This window comes from Mercenaria mercenaria, chromosome 4 (genome assembly GCF_021730395.1).
Source record: "Mercenaria mercenaria strain notata chromosome 4, MADL_Memer_1, whole genome shotgun sequence".
NCBI classification, from domain to species: domain Eukaryota; kingdom Metazoa; phylum Mollusca; class Bivalvia; order Venerida; family Veneridae; genus Mercenaria; species Mercenaria mercenaria.
Window position 1 is genome coordinate 65,719,202 of NC_069364.1, and position 18,350 is coordinate 65,737,551.

General features: G+C 34.4%; 1 protein-coding gene across 4 annotated transcripts in view; it reads right to left on the reverse strand.

The window, feature by feature from the left end:
- Positions 1–1,029: 1,029 nt before the first annotated feature.
- The window catches only part of LOC123552029 (transmembrane protein 45B-like), a 39,453-nt gene continuing 22,132 nt past the window's right edge, over positions 1,030–18,350 (reverse strand). For all 4 annotated transcript variants that reach the window (XM_045341404.2, XM_053541555.1, XM_045341408.2 and 1 more), the window contains exon 2: positions 1,030–18,254. In XM_045341404.2, the coding sequence (XP_045197339.1) occupies positions 17,311–18,204 (894 nt within the window). In that variant the 5' untranslated portion in view covers positions 18,205–18,254 and the 3' untranslated portion in view covers positions 1,030–17,310. The remainder of the gene's footprint in view (positions 18,255–18,350) is intronic.

Below are 18,350 nucleotides of genomic sequence, written 5' to 3' on the forward strand. Positions count from 1 at the left end.
AAATTCAAGATTGAATAACAATGCAAAACCATAAACACTGATCACTGTTTTAATTGACTATATCTGATAGCATCGGCGTGACATTAAATGCATGTTGCTTCATTGTAAGCAATTAGATGCTCAATATTCAACCCCATAAAGTTAACAGTACAAAAAGCAGACATTAATCTCCGATGAATTTATCCTGGAAAAACTTGCATCTGCTTTTATATCTGATCTAAAATCTATTGATTAATTGGCACAGAGGGAAATGGTGTTAACATTTGCATCATCGCCCATTGACCGTGGTCACATTTTAAATAATTAATCTATTAGATCTACTTCCATTTCATCATGACCTGAGGCATCCGCATCCACGATCTTTATCTGCTCTGCTCATGTTTCACTGCCTATGGAGAGTATTGCAACGACTGTATTTATCAGACTTGCAAAAGTATTTATAAGACTGGTTTTATTTCATTATTTAATACAGACTGTCATGAGCCTTCGTCGCTTTATGAATTTGTAATTCGTACTGAAATATGTACTAATACTAGCTAGACCATAAGTTGCAGAAGTAACAAAGCGGGACTTCTGGAAAATCAGGTTCATTTTCGCCAATGTTGCCGATTTCTAGAGGATCAAAATGTTGTTACATTCATTTTACTACTGACTCGCATTAATCTTTTCGAAACTATCAAAAAGTCTGGGATGTGTTCTGTGCCGAAACAGATAATGCATAGCTTCAAGGTGTCTGGTATGTATATCTTTTGTTGGGTTTGGACGCAAATCAACACGATCAACGTGACACAATTTACTTTTCAGCATTGCATGATGTAGAAAGACACTAGCTGACCCTTTGAGCATTATTTCAGAAAGACTGGCACCTGGATAGAACCACCGACCTTCCGTAAAATAATACTACACCGCAGACGAGGTTTCGACTCCACATCGATGCGGGACAAAAGATTTGAATTCAGCGACTTTCACCACTCGGACACGAAGCCTCATCTAGGCATTTGACATATGTAATGAACAATTCAACAAGTATTTGTTATTATAATGATATGTACTTTATTTCTGGAATTCACGACCAAGCTGGTCAAAAATAAATAGATAAAACTAACACCGACATTTCAAAACAATACACAATATTATCATTCATACTCTAACATCTAACAGTTTATTGTCCAAATATTGCCTACATGTAATTAACAAAAAATACCTTAAACTACTATACAGAATCAGAATTTGACTTTTAACCTTGCTGTTAACTGTCTATGTTATACCAATTAAATGATTTTATTTCAAAAAGTGATGCGAATATAAACCTAATAACCCTGTTACACTCCATTTCAATGCAAATGAAGATTGCATTCTGCAAATCGCCTCATATTTACAATTGTACTTAGTTATTTGGTTAAAAAGATACGGCGCTGACACGTGGACTTACCACCTGACCCTGACCTTGATCTGACATGACTGAAAGTACACGTTGTCACGTTTTGGCAAACATTTGCAGTGTGTAATTTGAAAATGCTTCAAAGTGATAAAAAGATGTACAACAGACACAATTACTACATCTGTACATCTGACCTTGACCTTGAACCCACATGAATGAAATGTGCGTTCAACGCGATAAATACAGTACCAAAAATAATTTTTAAAATCGTCCAAGGGGGTAAAAAGTGAAAGGGGGGGGGGAGCGTGATTTTGTGACAGACGAACGGACTACCATAGCAAACAACTGTTTTGGGTAGATATATCACTTTTTAACCATAAGAAGTAATACTAAGACAAAGGATAAACTAGATCTTCAGAAAACTCAATCACAAAACCTTCATGACATCTTCAATAAGGATTATCTTAGAAGAATCTGAACAAAGTTTTCTCAAATCATGTACACAGACAGGAGTACATATAAACAGCATCTTTTTCTTCTTCAGATTGTACTACGGGGTATTCATCACAATAGGAAAATCTCGTAATATATGAAGTCTAGGGACTTTTAACCCTCATGTTTAATGCTGTTCCCAATGTTAAACTATAACCATATCAATAAGATCAGATAGTCTTCCCATGTTTATATAAGAAATTGACTCCTAAATACCCACATTTTCTTAAGATATTGTTTGTTTTATATTGTTTGTACTAGCGACATTACAAGTATGGATATAAACTGTTCAACCTTTATCAAAGTGCAAGACGAATCATATACCCTTAGTAAGTGTTTAATATTTGCACTGTGTCACAATGATTTGCTTGGTATGGGTTTAAAAAGAGGTTTTAACAGTTTTTCACTTATGAGACGGTGGTCAACTTTCATGTCTAGTTTCCCTGAAATGGAGCCAACTTATTGCCGTATAGTTACAACTTCAAAAAGAATCATAATATGAATCAAACAACGTTTAGCATATTGTCTCAAACTGCCCTCGCCCGTTATGAAACTAGAGACCTTTTAGTCTACAGCCTTGTGGTCAATCTACTGCACGAAATGGGAGTTTAACGTATTGCGTAGCATATGATTTGTTCTTAATTCCTGTTAAAAGTACGAAGGATGAGTACACCGCTGTATAGTATGACATGCTGCCAAGAACAACCATCAAGTTTTTTACATTTGTTTCAGTAATGTAAAACATACTTTCTGAAAATAAACCCTCTTGGACAAATATACTATGATTACCTAAAATATTTCACTGACATTATTAAGTCACAAGTCTGGACATAAAGATCTTGAGGTAGAAAAAATAATTTAATAAAAATATTTTAAACATAAATGGAAAGATTTTGACTTATTGCTTTGTGTCTCAGCTAAATATTGTGTCAATATGGAAAGACTATTGAGCAAAGATGAATAATTACTAGTAAGTCATAATTAATACAGTCTCAAAGAAAGGATTAAAAATTCACTTGCGTATGCTTTTTTCAGTAAGGGCATCAAACGATTTAATGGGGTCAGGTAACTGAACTGACTCCAAGGTCTATACAGTGGAACCTCTGTAGAGCAACACCCTTTGGGAGATATAAATTGACTGTTATGTAGAGGTTGTTGTTCTGGAGAAGTAAATTTAATAGTATATTTCAGGTTAGGGAAATTTTTGATGATGTTGCTATAGAGAGGTTTTTGCTTAAGAGAGGGCCGCTCAGGAGAGGTTGTACTGTATAATCTATAAAATTACTGCAGGTTATCTAATTTACTGGTTTTCTATTTTTGAAAAAAATAATTGAGAGGTTCTTGTTAATTACTTAGGTTTTAGGGCACACCAACCCAGTACAAGTTATATGGCGGCAAAAAAGACTAAAAAGTTTGGTTTCACATCTCAAATGTATCAAAATAGACATGATATATAGCATAAAAACTTCAATACCTGATGGAATCATAGAGGTACAGCAAAACCAGATATAAGACCCTATCAGTCGCATCTTATGACAATGCAAGGGTAACTTTCTATACTCAAGCTGTCCTTAAACACTTTGTACAACTTCGAGGTTGTGATATAATACATGAAGGAGTTTTTAATTATGCAGTTCAATAAGCACCAGTTGTGCCAAAATTGGTCAAGAGATTTTTGTTATGTTATTTTTGCAACATGATACAAACTTAAGTTCAAGAAAGAGAATGAAGTACAACTAGCATTCAACTTTGATTTAAAAACACTATTGAAGTAAATACACAGTATCATCTCTTCAATACAAACATTAAATATATAACAATATCATAACATCAACACTAACAGAACAAACAATTTATGCCAACAACAATATCCAAAACAAAATATTCTGTAAGACTATATGATGTTATGATGTAATGATCAATAAAGTATTTCAAGCAGTATAGACAGAATGCATGAAATGTATACAAGATTCAATGATAAATGAGCCATGCCATGAGAAAACCAACATAGTGGCTTTGCGGCCAGCATGGATCCAGATCCGAGCCTGCGCATCCACGCAGTCTGGTCAGGATCCATGCTGTTCGCTAACAGTTTCTCTGATTCCAATACGTTTTAAAAGCAAACAGCGTGGATCCATGCTGGTCGCAAACCCACTATGTTGGTTTTCTCATGGCACGGCTCAAATGGAATCACAGTTTATTCAGCAGGAACCTTACAACAAGATTCTAAAACACAGGATTTGGAAAACTACCCCCAAGATTACTGTTTCCTGGGACATCGAACTTTCACATCATATTTTTATTCATTGTATTTGCATTTCTTGAACATATTTCATTCAAACTGAAACATATACATTTTTGTTTGTAAACAATTTAACTGGCATTTTTCAAAACACTATTTCCTAAATTGCCAAGAAGTGGTCATCATAACTGGACTGCTTTCAAAACAAAGATAAACAAGATTTCGTCCTATTTTGTCTAAAGATGTAAAGTCACATAGTCACTTCTCTCAGCTTACAAATTCTATTGTAAGTTGTAACACTCAGTATAAAACTAGCCCCCAGTTAAATGAGGCCAAATCTATATGAGGAACTTCCTGGGTAATGTTGGATATAGTTTACCTGCTTTCAAAAAAAAGAAAGGTCTTCAACAGTACAAAAAATGGTTTTATGCAGACGTGATAAGACATAAACAATGTGCTTTTTACAAAGCAATCAGTGACTGATGATAGAGTAGTCACTGACTGATCACATAGCAGTCACTAAACACTTACAAGGCAGTTAACCCGACTGATTAAATAGCATCCACAGACAAATTCACATGGCATTAATAGATAATTCACATAGCATTAACAGATAATTCACATAGCAGTCACTTGAAGAATTGGTAGTTACTTTCTGCCTTTAGATATTCGCAAAGTATAGACTAACTGAAAGCAAAAGTTCTACGAAGTAAAATGTTTACTTTAATTAATAACAGAACAAAAACTCATACTGCATCATCCTGTAATAGCAAAAGTCTTAGTACAGACCATTTTCACATGAAGATTGTTTGACTAAACGTTTGAAGCAAATTGTATCCAGATAAGGTTGTGCACCTGAGCAACTTCGAACCCATTCCTTAAAAGTGAGGAGTTGAATACACCAAATTTCTTCACTGTGGCCTATTTTGTGAAATTAATAAAGGGCCATAAAATCCCCAGAAAAAGTCTTTTATTTGTAGTAATCTTCACATTAAGGCTCTTCATCTGTGAAACTTTCACACATATCCTTTCAGTTGTGTTTGAGGAGTTGGACAAACAAGATTTTTCTCTATACTTTATACAGCAAAACTATCAAAGGGCCATAACTGTGGTAAAAAAGTCACAGCAAAAGTTCCTTTATGGTCATGAGACTGCATATTAAGCGTGTTCATCTGTAAAAGTTTCAAGTAAATCAAGCTAATAGTGTGGGAGTAGTTGGACACAAAAGATTTTGAGAAGTATGGACAGATGGACATATGGACAGTAGCAAAACTGTATGCCACCAACATAAACGTGGGAGCATAAAAAGTTAACTGCTCTGTTTTCACATATTTAAGGGGATCTATTTAATGAAACTGATGAAAATGTAAATATCTTAAAACTGAATGCAAAAATGGCATAACCTTTTGTTATTTCACCAGAAGTAAGGAAGTGTTGTTTTAAAGTCAAGATATGAAATAACATCTGTATTGTGATTTCCTGTACAGAATTTCCTTTTAGTCTGTCTGAAATGTTTCCGCCTTTTTAATGACATGAATCCCGAACACAATCTTAAGAGCAATTTTATGTAAATCAAGGATATCTCCAAGGAAATATATCGTAGATAATTAAAACATAGAAACATCTGATGGTTTTGATCAATACTCTTATAATTTATAATTAAATAGCTAGGCCTATGGCAAAACATACAATGATTTAACATTTTCATACAATATCATGTATCTAAGTTATATTAAATTGGAAACTTAAGACCCTTGTAACCAGCATTTTTCATTCCAATGACCTTACACAATGAAAATGGATAGCAACTACCAAGCATACACTGTTTAGGTAAAATGACTGTTAGGCAAAGAGTGCTTGTTTTTTTTTTTTCACTCCAAATAGACTGTTTAGGCAAGAAGTGCTTATGTTTTTACTCCAAAAAAGACTGTTTAATAGGCAGCATCTGGCTAGTAATTTGACTTCAAAATATAGTTTAGGCAAAACATGGCTAATGTTTTACTCCAAAAAGACTGCTTCGGCAACAACAAATGGCTAATGCTTTTCCTTTAAAAAGAGGTATAGTCAACATGTGGTTAATATTTCTACTTCAAAAGGACTGTTTTGGCAACAAATGGCTAATATTTTTACTTCAAAAAGACTACCTGGCTACCTTTAACTCCAGAAAGACTGTTTATGTAATTAGTGACAAATGCTTTTCTTAAACCAGGAAAAGCACAGAATTAAGGAAATACCTGAATTAAATTCTTAGAAAATTTAAGCACAGGAGAAAATAATCTAGCTTGAATTTTAAAGCCAAAGTACACAATATTTATGGCATATCATAAGAGTGAGGATGATTTATATTAATACAGAGTTACAGACTTCACCTCAGGTTTTCTTCAGCAATGTTTGGTCAAACCCTGATAAGGTTTAAGTACCTGTTAAACTTTATTTTCCCAAATATGAACCTTAAAGTTTATATTTACAGTACATGTTTTCTCCATTAAATATATGGATTTAAGTCTTGGAGACCAACTAATATTTAATATGTAACAGACAGGAATGCCTCCATGAAAATATTAATTGCAATCAAGGTTGTGGAATGTGTGTAAAAATCTTAACTATAGGAATTAGAGTGATCTCAAATTTTAAATAAAATATTAATTATTTTATCTTTCTAAGTTACCATTAAGTTCAACCTCTCTTTAAAGAGTCAAATGATAGAACAAGAAAACCATTTCAAAGGATATAAAATAAACAAGAGCTGTCACTAATGGTGACAAATGCCCCCACAGTGCCTTGACCTTTGACCTGATGACCTTGACCTTTGACCTGGTGACCCAAAAGTCAATAGGGGTCGTGTACTCAATAAGTACTATCAGCATGTGAAGTTTGAAAGTCCGGGTGCAGTGGTTCGCGAGTAAAGTGCCTTCATGCAAAAAGTTAAAGTTGGCCCCTGTGACTTTGACCTTTGACCTGGTGACCCCAAAGTCAGTAGGGGTCATGTACTCAATAAGTACTATCAGCATGTGAAGTTTGAAGGTCCTGGGTGCAGCAGTTCACGAGTAAAGTGCTTTCATGCAAGAAGTTAACGTTGGCCTCTTAGACCCTGACCTTTGAAATGGTGGCCCCAAAGTCAGTAGGAGCCGTGTACTCAATAAATACTATCAGCATGTGAAGTTTGAAGGTCCTGGGTGCAGTGGTTCGCGAGTAAAGTGCCTTCATGCAAAAAGTTAACGTAGGCCCCTGTGACCTTGACCTTTGACCTGGTGACCCCAAAGTCAGTAGGGGTCGTGTACTCAATAAGTACTATCAGCATGTGAAGTTTGAAGGTCCTGGATGCAGTGGTTTGCGAGTAAAGTGCCTTCATGCAAAAGGTTAACGTTGGCCCCTGTGACCTTGACCTTTGACCTGGTGACCTAAAAGTCAGTAGGGGTCATGTACTCAATAAGTACTAACAGCACATGAAGTTTGAAGGTCCTGGGTGCAGCGGTTCGCGAGTAAAGTGCCTTCATACAAAAAGTTAACGTTGGCCCCTGTGACCTTGACCCTTGATCTGGTGACCCCAAAGTCAGTAGAGGTCGTGTTCTTAGTAAGTACTATCAGCATGTGAAGTTTGAAGGTCCTGGGTGCAGCAGTTCGCGAGTAAAGTGCCTTCATGCAAAAAGTTAACGTTGGCCCCTGTGACCTTGACCTTTGATCTGGTGACCCCAAAGTCAGTAGGGGCCGTGCACCCAATAAGTACTATCAGCATGTGAAGTTTGAAGGTCCTGGGTGCAGCGGTTCGCGAGTAAAGTGCCTTCATGCAAAAAGTTAACGTTGTGACAAACAAACTAAAGAACGAACGGACGGACAGTTGAAAACTAATATGCCTCCTTTCGGGGGCATAAAAAATGTTTAAGTATGTCTTGTACGCAGTTTCAAACATAACATTATTCTTCTACTATTCTTCTTTTATTTTTATCAATAAACAAACATACTTCATGAAAGAACACTTCTTACTCAGAACTAATATTTTTAATTGCTTTGCCGTTCACATTTTCATCCTCAAAAATAAGTACTCATTATTATGCATTATGTATATCTAAAAAAGAAAAAGAAACAATAGACATTTATTACATCTGTGGTGTATTTTCTTTTTTTATAGTTTAACGTCATAGCAACACAATTAAAAGTAATTATGGAAACTTTCTAGATTTTGATGGTGGAGAACGATCCCTCAATATATCAGTTGGACAGCTTACTCAAATAAAAGAATTCTACACTCTTAGCAAAGTTTTGATCCCTTAGCAGTGAAACAAAATGTATTTAAACAAACGGTCTTTGGAAGAAATATTGCATAGAAAAAATGATAGATGCACAGTTCAATCCATCTTTAAAGAGGAAGCAAAGTGGTAAAATTAAATGTGCCTCCAATTACTGTCACTGTACAGCCATATGTTACTTCTTGGAGTGTATCTGCCTGATAGGGAGAGAGGGGGACACCCCAAAACATCAATAAGAAACACAAGAGAAAAGAAAAAACTGAAACAGTAAAATAAAAGGGGATGGTGGTGGAAATCCCAAATAAAACACAAGATGCACAACTTCACATGTTCATTAGCATAACTAATCAGTTTCATGATTCTAGGTCAAATAATACTTGAGATATGTGCAAAACAAACGTTTAAGCCCTTCATGTATATTTATGACTAAGTCAAGGGTCATAACTCTAGCCTTGCCAAGTGAAATCCCAAACAAAACCCCACAAGCATAACCTTACAAGCTAAATATTTAATATTGCTATAAGGTATCATGACTAGGTCACATACTTCCTGAGATATGGGTGACATAAACATTTAGGTCATTTAAGCATAAATTTGACTAAGTCAGTGGGCCTTAACTCTGGTCTTGTTGAGTGAAATCTTAAACAAAATGCCAGGTGCACAACTTAACCTGCTGAAAAATGCTTGTTGACTCAAGGTCAAATACTTCTTGAGATATGGACGGGCATTCAGACATGAACAAATCTTAGTGCACCCGCAAAAATCACAGCAAAAAAACATGCACACCAAACAAACTTTATCTATGTTAATTTATATTATTACAATTTCAGTAAATTCCTGCAATATAAATTTCAGAGGCTGACACTGTTACAATTAAAGTACAAGTTTTTACAATACAAATATCATCTTTATTATCATAAGAGGCACAACTAAAGATTAATATAGACATTTCACCGTAACTATATACCAGCTGTTTGTTTACTTCCTGTTAATATGGAACAGTAGGGTAAATAAAAATATAGCATTCTGAATGTTAAAACTTTGCTGTGATAAAGGTCAACCTGACTTTGGTCAAGTATTGGATATATTAAAACAAAAACAAACAAAAACACAGCTGTTCATTTATATTTTAAGCTTATTGATAGAGTATTCACTGAGTGCTTAACATATGCTAGACTTTCATTTCAGATACAAAATGTATTTTTAAAGCCTCAGGTTGCCCAAGAAAGATACAGGCTTTTTGGCATTAGTATAAAGTTGATAAAAAAAACTTTGCCTAAAAATATGGTATGAATATAAGAATTTTATTACCAATATCACAGATTTGCACTGACAATTAAATGTTTAGCAGAAATCCATTAGGAATACAAATATAATAACACCACACATTTGCTTATCTTGTTTACACAACCTAGACAGATTGGAATTATATTAATTATGAAGCTACAAGCCATTTTCAACCATGTATTTTGGTTAGTTTGTTGACAATATGTCTCAATATGTTTGGATGAAAACATAAATATAAGACAATAAAGCATAAAGTTCTTATAGGGATCTAACTGTATGTAACAGAACTGTTTGTTCCTTAAATATTAAGAACCTCTATCAAAAGATATAAAAAGTGAAAAAATGTCATAAAACACAGCTTGATTGAGATTGACAACCTTTTAAGGAAAGCTAGGTTAGAAATTTCCTACTTGCATGATTACGAAGAAATATTCGTATGTATATAGATAAACAAAACTTTTTACTTCAAAACATGGAAATGAACCAACTTTAGTATTAGTAAAAGTTCTTGAAAAGTTGTGTAAATACATCATTTTTTTGCCAAGACTTTAATAATTAATAGTTAAATGTATCTTTTCACTTAATACAAGATGTCCACGGGCAACATGTCAAGCCTACCAGCTGTCAGAAGGGCTGGGAGTGCAAAAAAAAGTCTTAAGTCCACATAAAAATCCTAACCAGTAGAGATAGGTCATAATACACCTTAAAATTGGATGTAACATGCATGTTGTACTACAGAATTCCATACGACCAGTAATAAAAAATTACAATAAGCTATTTATAGTAACAACAAAGGGAAGTAATTCTAGGTTCTTGCACATGACACTCCGTCTCATGATGATGAACAACTGTGCTAAGTTACATCAAAATCCCTCTATGCATGAAAAAGAAATGCTGCGGACAGTCATTCTTGTATCTGACCTTTGACCTCTAAGTGTGACCTTGACCTTACAACTAGGGACCCGGTTATTGCCCATGACATTCCATCTCATAATGGTGAACATTCATGCCATGTTACATCAAAATCCTACCATGCATTAAGAAGAACTGCTCCGGACAAACTCATTCTTCAATTTGTCCTTTGACCTCCGTGACCTTGACCTTTGAGATAGGAACATGGGGTTTGTGCATGACACTCCTTCTCACTGAGGTTAACATTCATGCTAAATGTAAAGATTGCTCCATGCATGTCAAAGTTATGGTCCGGACAAAATCGGACGCACGCACGCACATACACTGAACCGCCAAAAGTGGCGACTAAGTCGAGCTGACACAGCAAGCGGGCTCGACAAAAATGACATTGTCACATTCAAGAGGGTGTATGTGATTTACTGGAATAGGTCAAAGTCAAGGAGCTTTCATATACAACAAAAAATACTTGAGGATACTAACTTTACAGACTTACTTTAAATGTATGAGTACAATAAGTAAAGACACTATTTACTTTATTTATGTTCATTTTCTTCTTTGAAAAATGATGCTGGAAATGAAACATTTATATTCTTTGGAATGTAAATAAAAAGCCATTATATATAATAAGCTGTCATATTTTGGTTAATGTATGCAATTACAAGTGAATTCACCTGCACATTACAGGTATTAAAATATGTCCCAGTATTATCACATAATCAAACTTTAAAGCAACAAAATACAACAAAAAGACCTTGTACAGAAACACATGCTTCATTGATCACAATGATTAAATGCATTTCACATGCTAGGAACTGAAGCAGTCAAACAAAAATGACTGGGTAACTTGATTACATTATAGACAATACAAAACAAACCCAGAACTAATACAAGATGATTTGTTCAGTATGATTGAAGCATACATGAAATTATTGTTTGATTCAACCTCCCTATTGCATTTTCCCCATTAATCTCTTATGAATCAAAAAAAGAATATGTACACTTTACGAAGGGAAATCAGGAAAAAAGTTCTTTTTACATTTAATCTTTTTATATCATTTTAAACATACCAGTATGCATATACTGTGAAATCAATAATATTCATGGGCGACTAATTTATGGTTGAGAAAATCAAGAAAATTTAATTCCAATGAACAACTTAAGTTCCCATCCATTTTCTATTCAAAAGTTTACATGCACAAACTCATATCCCAAGATAAAACAAGAGGGCCATGATGGCCCTATATCGCTCACCTGTTATCATTGCACTTGAGGACAAGAAGGTCCTCAGAAAAAATATCTAAGTCCAAAGGACAGGAACAACAAAGTAAGAAATTTTACCAAACAGAAAAACAAAATTCTTACAAGGTACAGATATGTCAAAATACACCTAAAAATTGGAGGTACCATCCATGTTGTACCACAGAAAAGTGGTCTCGGTTTTCCCTACGGCCAATAATAAAAAAGTTACTAAAAATAAGCTATTTATAGTAACGTAAAAGGGAAGTAATCAAAAAGAAAATTATTGTAAGTGAACAAAAGAAGGATCTGCCAAATAAATCTGTTGACATAAATGAAATTTCAGATCAGTATCTTCATTAGTTACGGAGACATACCCATTTTAATTTGAAATAAAGGGAGGTAATCTGACATAAAATCAGTCCATAGTTATCTATCCTGATTGGCTCAGTGCAACTAATGACAATAATGAAATTTCAATAAGTACTATAAGTACTTACTGATATAAATCCATTTTGACTACAATCAGGGGAGGTAATCAGATATAAAATAACTCTGGAAACTATGACTGGATCTGATTTGTCATGGAATCCAGGATTTATTGTTGCTGAAGATATTTTGGAAGTCTGTATCAAATAAAACCATAAATGTAGTCTCTATATGGCTGCAAAAGCCAAAAGAGCCAATTTTGGACCTTTAAGGGGCCATAACTCTGGAACCCATGATGGAATCTGGCCAGTTCAAGAAAGGAACCAAGATCTTGTGGTGATACAAGTTGTGTGCAAGTTTGGTTAAAATCCAATCATAAATGAAGCTGCTATTGTGCAGAAAAGGTCAAAATAGCTAATTCTGGCCCTTTCAGGGGCCATAACTGTGGAACCCATAATGGAATCTAGCCAGTTCAAGAAAGGAACCAAGATCTTATAGCGATACAAGTTGTGTGCAAGTTTGGTTAAAATAAAATCATAAATGAAGCTGCTATTGTGCAGACAAGGTCAAAATAGCTAATTCTGGCCCTTTAAGGGGCCATAACTCTGGAACCCATACTGGAATCTGGCCAGTTCAAGAAAGGAACCAAGATTTTATGGTGATACAAGTTGTGTGCCAGTTTGGTAAAAATCAAATCATAAATAAAGCTGCTATTGTGCAGACAAGGTCAAAATAGCTGATTTTGGCCCTTTCAGGGGCCATAACTCTGGAACCCATAATGGGATCTGGCCAGTTCAAGAAAAGAACCGAGATCTTGTGGTGATACAAGTTGTGTGCAAGTTTGGTTAAAATAAAATCATAAATGAAACCACTATCGTGCAGACAAGAAATTGTTGACGGACGGACGACGGACGAAGGGTGATCACAAAAGCTCACTTTGTCACTATGTGACAGGTGAGCTAAAAAAAACACGAAATTAAAACGATTTCACAGGATATCTTTCAAAATTGTCCACTGATATAAAACTATATTTTAGTAGCAATTTAAAGCAGCAAAGATGAACAATTCTGTTTTCTATACAATTTTAAACAGTCCTGAGAATGCATGTCTTCATACATCTGATCTGCCTCATGCATGTATATTGTATTTGGAAACTGTCTTTTTCTACTGTAGGAGTTTTTTCATACCACTGAAATAAATTTAACACAATACCCACAGTTTAAAGGATTAAAGGAACAAAAATTCACATAGAAGACACGAGATACAGGCCCAATATAAAACTTGTGATTATTACTATGCACAAAATTACACACCAAGAATCTGCAAAGCACTACTTTAACTTAATACACTATTTACCCGCATAATATATAAAACAAGGGGAAACTCAGAAACTCAAAATCTGCAATGCATGTATGATGTAAAATGAGCAAATAAAATAAGCTTAGCATAATGGGATGCTCACTAAATTAAATTTACATTTCTCAGTTTTTAATGCATAAATGATATAAATCAATTAAGATAAGTACTCTTTATTCAGTGGGGTGTTCACTGAAAATTTACCAACTGTATTGCAAACAGTGCAGACAATGCTCAGACTGCACAGCTGTGCAGGCTGATCTTGGTCTGCACTGGTCGCACAGGCAGAATTACCTGCCACCAGCAAGCTAAAGGTTGAAGTCCCCATGCCTTTGCCAATTATGTGCAATGTGCCCTTATATTATGCATGCCTATCAAATGGATATGCCTCACTGTACTGTGAACATACATATCTTTAAATATACAGTCTGGTCCTGCACGGTCCTTTGCAAATTATTGAAATAAAAAAATACTTTTACTGAATACAGGGTATGATAAAGAGATACAAGATGCAAATTAAAATTGGGCAAATTTAAAGTCCACATTACATAAATGGTCAACATTAGCTATGTATAGCTATTGGCAGACATAAACAGTCAGGGGTGTAACTGTTGTAAGTTATGTAACCTATTTCAGTTACTTTTTCAAGCATTTTATAACCTGTATTAGTTATAAAATATTGTTAACTCGGGTAAGTTATTCAATAAAAGTCTTTTTGCTCTTCTTACAAAGTGACCTTTATAGTGAAATTAGTAGCAAACTGTGATTAGTCAAATTCTCTTTTAGTCTGATCATGACCTGATAAGCATAATGGGATGTTAAGAGTTTTATAGCTTTAAAACTCTTGCGTAAAACTTTATCAGCCTTGCGTAAAATTTTTTACTGCAGAGCTGGAAAGATAAAACGTCAAGGATTCAGGTAATAATAGCATTAGTCACATTCAAAATACGGAATTGGCACAGGAGGGCTTTATAATATTTTATGATAACTGAAACAGAGTTATGAAAGTATAAGCAATAACTCAAATGGGTTATAAACTGCGATAACTTTAAACAGTTACACTCCTGACTGATAAATAGCCATAATTATGGCTATAAATAATTTAGTAGGTCAACAATGGGTAAAGTACACATACCTTGTATCAGTTTTACTGTACCCCAACAATAAAAAAAGGCAATTTTAAAGATTAATAAATTTAAAAAAAAAGAAAAAAAAGATATATCCCCATAACCATTGCAAATGTCACAACTAAAAAACATTCATGAAAACTTAAAAATGTCATACAAGAATTTAATAATAAATACACAAAAATCAAAGTTTACAGGATTCTAGTATTTTGTAAGGACTAGAATAAGTACACAGTTGTACATTTCTAAACAATATTGCAGGATATACCGGTAAATATAATAACATTATGACATTTATACAACCTGCTATTATAACACGACCCTACAAATATAATGCTGATTCATATTGTGACAGTGAAATGCATACATAACTGGATTTCTTCTGAAAATGACTTCCAAAATGACATTAAAATATACAAAAATGATAATTTAAAAATAATTTTCTGGTATATAAATAAACTATTATAAATCATATAATGTAAAATACTGGGGAGGATTCATCAAACATTCATCATAATGTTAGCACTATATGTACTGCTTAGTAAATCCATCTAATCTGGGGTTTTCATGACTTTCTGCTTATTTTGCAATATCCAGATATACATTAAGCTATGAATACATTTATCTCAATGTCTGCAGTGATGGTAGTAGGAACCTTTTAGAATTTTTTGGGTACTTTAACAATGTCAGTTTTATGGCCAGGACTATCATTTTTCTTCCAAAATTTTACGAACTTGTTACATACTAGGGAAATGTAGCTTAAAACTAAGGTATTTTGTAAGTTTTGCAAAAATCATTCAACAAAACAATGTCAAAATTAAAATCTTTCCAACTATTTGGTACTCAGAATGGGTAAAAAATTGCAAAGGAAAATCAAAATCTTTTTCATAAGGCAAATTAAAAAGAAACCAAGAAATTTCAAAAATTGAAAAAGTTTCCATTACCAGGAGGTCCACCACACAAGTTCTTTACAACTGCAAGCTTTCTCATACTGTCTCTTTAAATGAAAAGAAACAGTATCAGTTTATAACACCCCCATGATATCCTGTCAAAGGTGACAGGGTAGGTAACTTTCAACCAAGAGTATGGTGCAACTTTGACCATGTGATCCTAAAAACAGTTGTCATACTTAAGAATGACCATTAAACAAGAGCACCGCCTTGCGGGTGCTGACGCTCATCTGATTTTTTTGTGTAATAGAAATATTGTCCTACCCATGATTTTCTAAGTCTAAAAAGGGCCATCATTCTTGCAAAAAGCAGGATAGAGTTATGTTTCTTGATGTACAGTGTCCACTTATGATGGTGAAAAACTGTTGCAAGTTTTAAAGCAATAGCTTTGATAGTTTATGAGAAAAGTTGACTTAAACATAATACTCAACCAAGAAAATGATTTTCTAAGTCCAAAAGGGGCAATAATTATTGCAAAAAGCAGGATGGAGTTATGTTGCTTGCTGTACAGGGTCAACTTATGATGGTGAACAAGTGTTGCAAGTTTCAAAGCAATAGCTTTGATAGTTTAAGAGAAAAAGTTGACCTAAACATAAAACTTAACCAAGAAATCTGATATTTTCTAAGTCCAAAAGGGGCCATAAATCTTGCAAAAAGCAGGACGGAGTTATGTTTCTTGCTGTACAGGGTCAACTTATGATGGTGAACAAGTGTTGCAAGTTTTAAAGCAATAGCTTTGAAAGTTTAGGATAAAAGCTGACCTAAACATAAACTTAACCAAGAAAACTGATTTTCTAAGTCCAAAAGGGGCAATAAATCTTGCAAAAAGCAAGATGGAGTTATGTTTCTTGATGTACAGGGTCTGCTTATGATGGTGAACAAGTATTCCAAGTTTCAAAGCAATAGCTTTGATAGTTTAGGAGAAAAGTTGACCTAAACATAAAACTTAACCAAGAAATCTGATATTTTCTAAGTACAAAAGGGGCCATAAATCTTGCAAAAAGCAAGATGGAGTTATGTTTCTTGCTATACAGGGTCAGCTTATGATGGTGAACAAGTATTCCAAGTTTCAAAGCAATAGCTCTGATAGTTTAGGAGAAAAGCTGACCTAAACGTAAAACTTAACCAGGCAACACCGACGCCGATGCCGACAACCGCTCAAGTGATGACAATAACTCATCATTTTTTTTCAAAAAATCAATGAGCTAAAAATCATGCCAGGACACTTGATGGCAGTAATTGTGTAAGTATTCTATAGCTACCGATCATAAGCTATTTTTAGTCTCTGACCACGACCTCTGACCTTACTGATCCACAGAATAATGGGTGTTTTACTTAACACAATCATCCTAAGAGACACTGTGGACCAATGTGTTGTTCTCTATTTAGAAGGGAGCATTAAAAAATCTGCTTATAAATAGCAATTATGTGTGACATATACCTATCTTTTTTCTTTCCTTCTTAATCAGTAGTATCCTTAACTGTATTTGACATATCTGTGTAAATTTCAATAAAGATCTCTAACTAAATTTGACTAACCAGGTGTGCTGTTTTCATATGGCAGAAAATCAAGCATATGTATATATAAATGCTATCAAAGAATCCTATCTAACTATGACAATGTATGACAAATCTAACTGCTAGAATGTATCTAGTTCAATAAACTTCTTGTGGGCTTTTCAAACTCTATATCACTCTCACTGTCATCATCGTTCAACCGGACAACTGTGTCGCCATTACTTGATGTATGTATAAGGCGTTTCATTGCTATCCCTTCCTCTTCCATATATGAGCCAAATTTACGATGATAGGCAGCTACAATGCCGCCAAGTCCAAGAATAACAAGCATGTCTACTGCCCCATGCCATGCAAATATCATAGTCGCTATCATCATTTGGTCATGATCGTCCTCATTCCAATGAAATGAACTCTTAAACGGTGGATATAATATCCAACCCACCTGCCAAAACCAGGTACCCTGTAAAAGTGTCATGTATGATCGTGCAAGAGCACATGGTAAACTGTTTCTATACTTCATTTCTAGTAAAACTGATATGATTGCTCCAACTATTACATATATCAACAGCGTGTGTAGGAGAACGTCTAAATCTGTCCGTCCATGTAAATGGAATTTAAAAAGTACGAATTCACAGGTTACTGCCATAGCCATTGCAATATAGTCCATATTTGGAGGTAACGGACATTTATAATACATTAATATATCTACAACACCTGTGAATCCGAAGAAGAAAAACATAGTTGCATGTTGCCCATTTCCTAGATTAACAAAACGCCACTCTTTGGAAAATCCTGTGTAAATTTCAAGAAAAAATCCTACTGATACGAATATCAGCTTTAAGTAAGCTTCAACTGGTAGATCCTTCCATTTTCCACACAGACAGGAACATTTAAATATGGCTGTTGAGGTAAATTTCGAATTACTCTTCCTCGCTGAGTAATAACGATGGAACATCTGTATGGACCACCAGACAGCAAAAACAATGAAGAATGATCCTGGGAGAGCATGACCACCAAAGTTTCCCATGGCTTAGATGATTTGATATTACAGCTGTCAAAAACCAGGATAGTTTATGCCTGAAAAGTAAAAAAATACTGTATTAAGTGTCAAAAATAATTAGTACATTATTCAATAGCAACAGCTTTATTTCTTTATTTCACTACTTTTCTCAA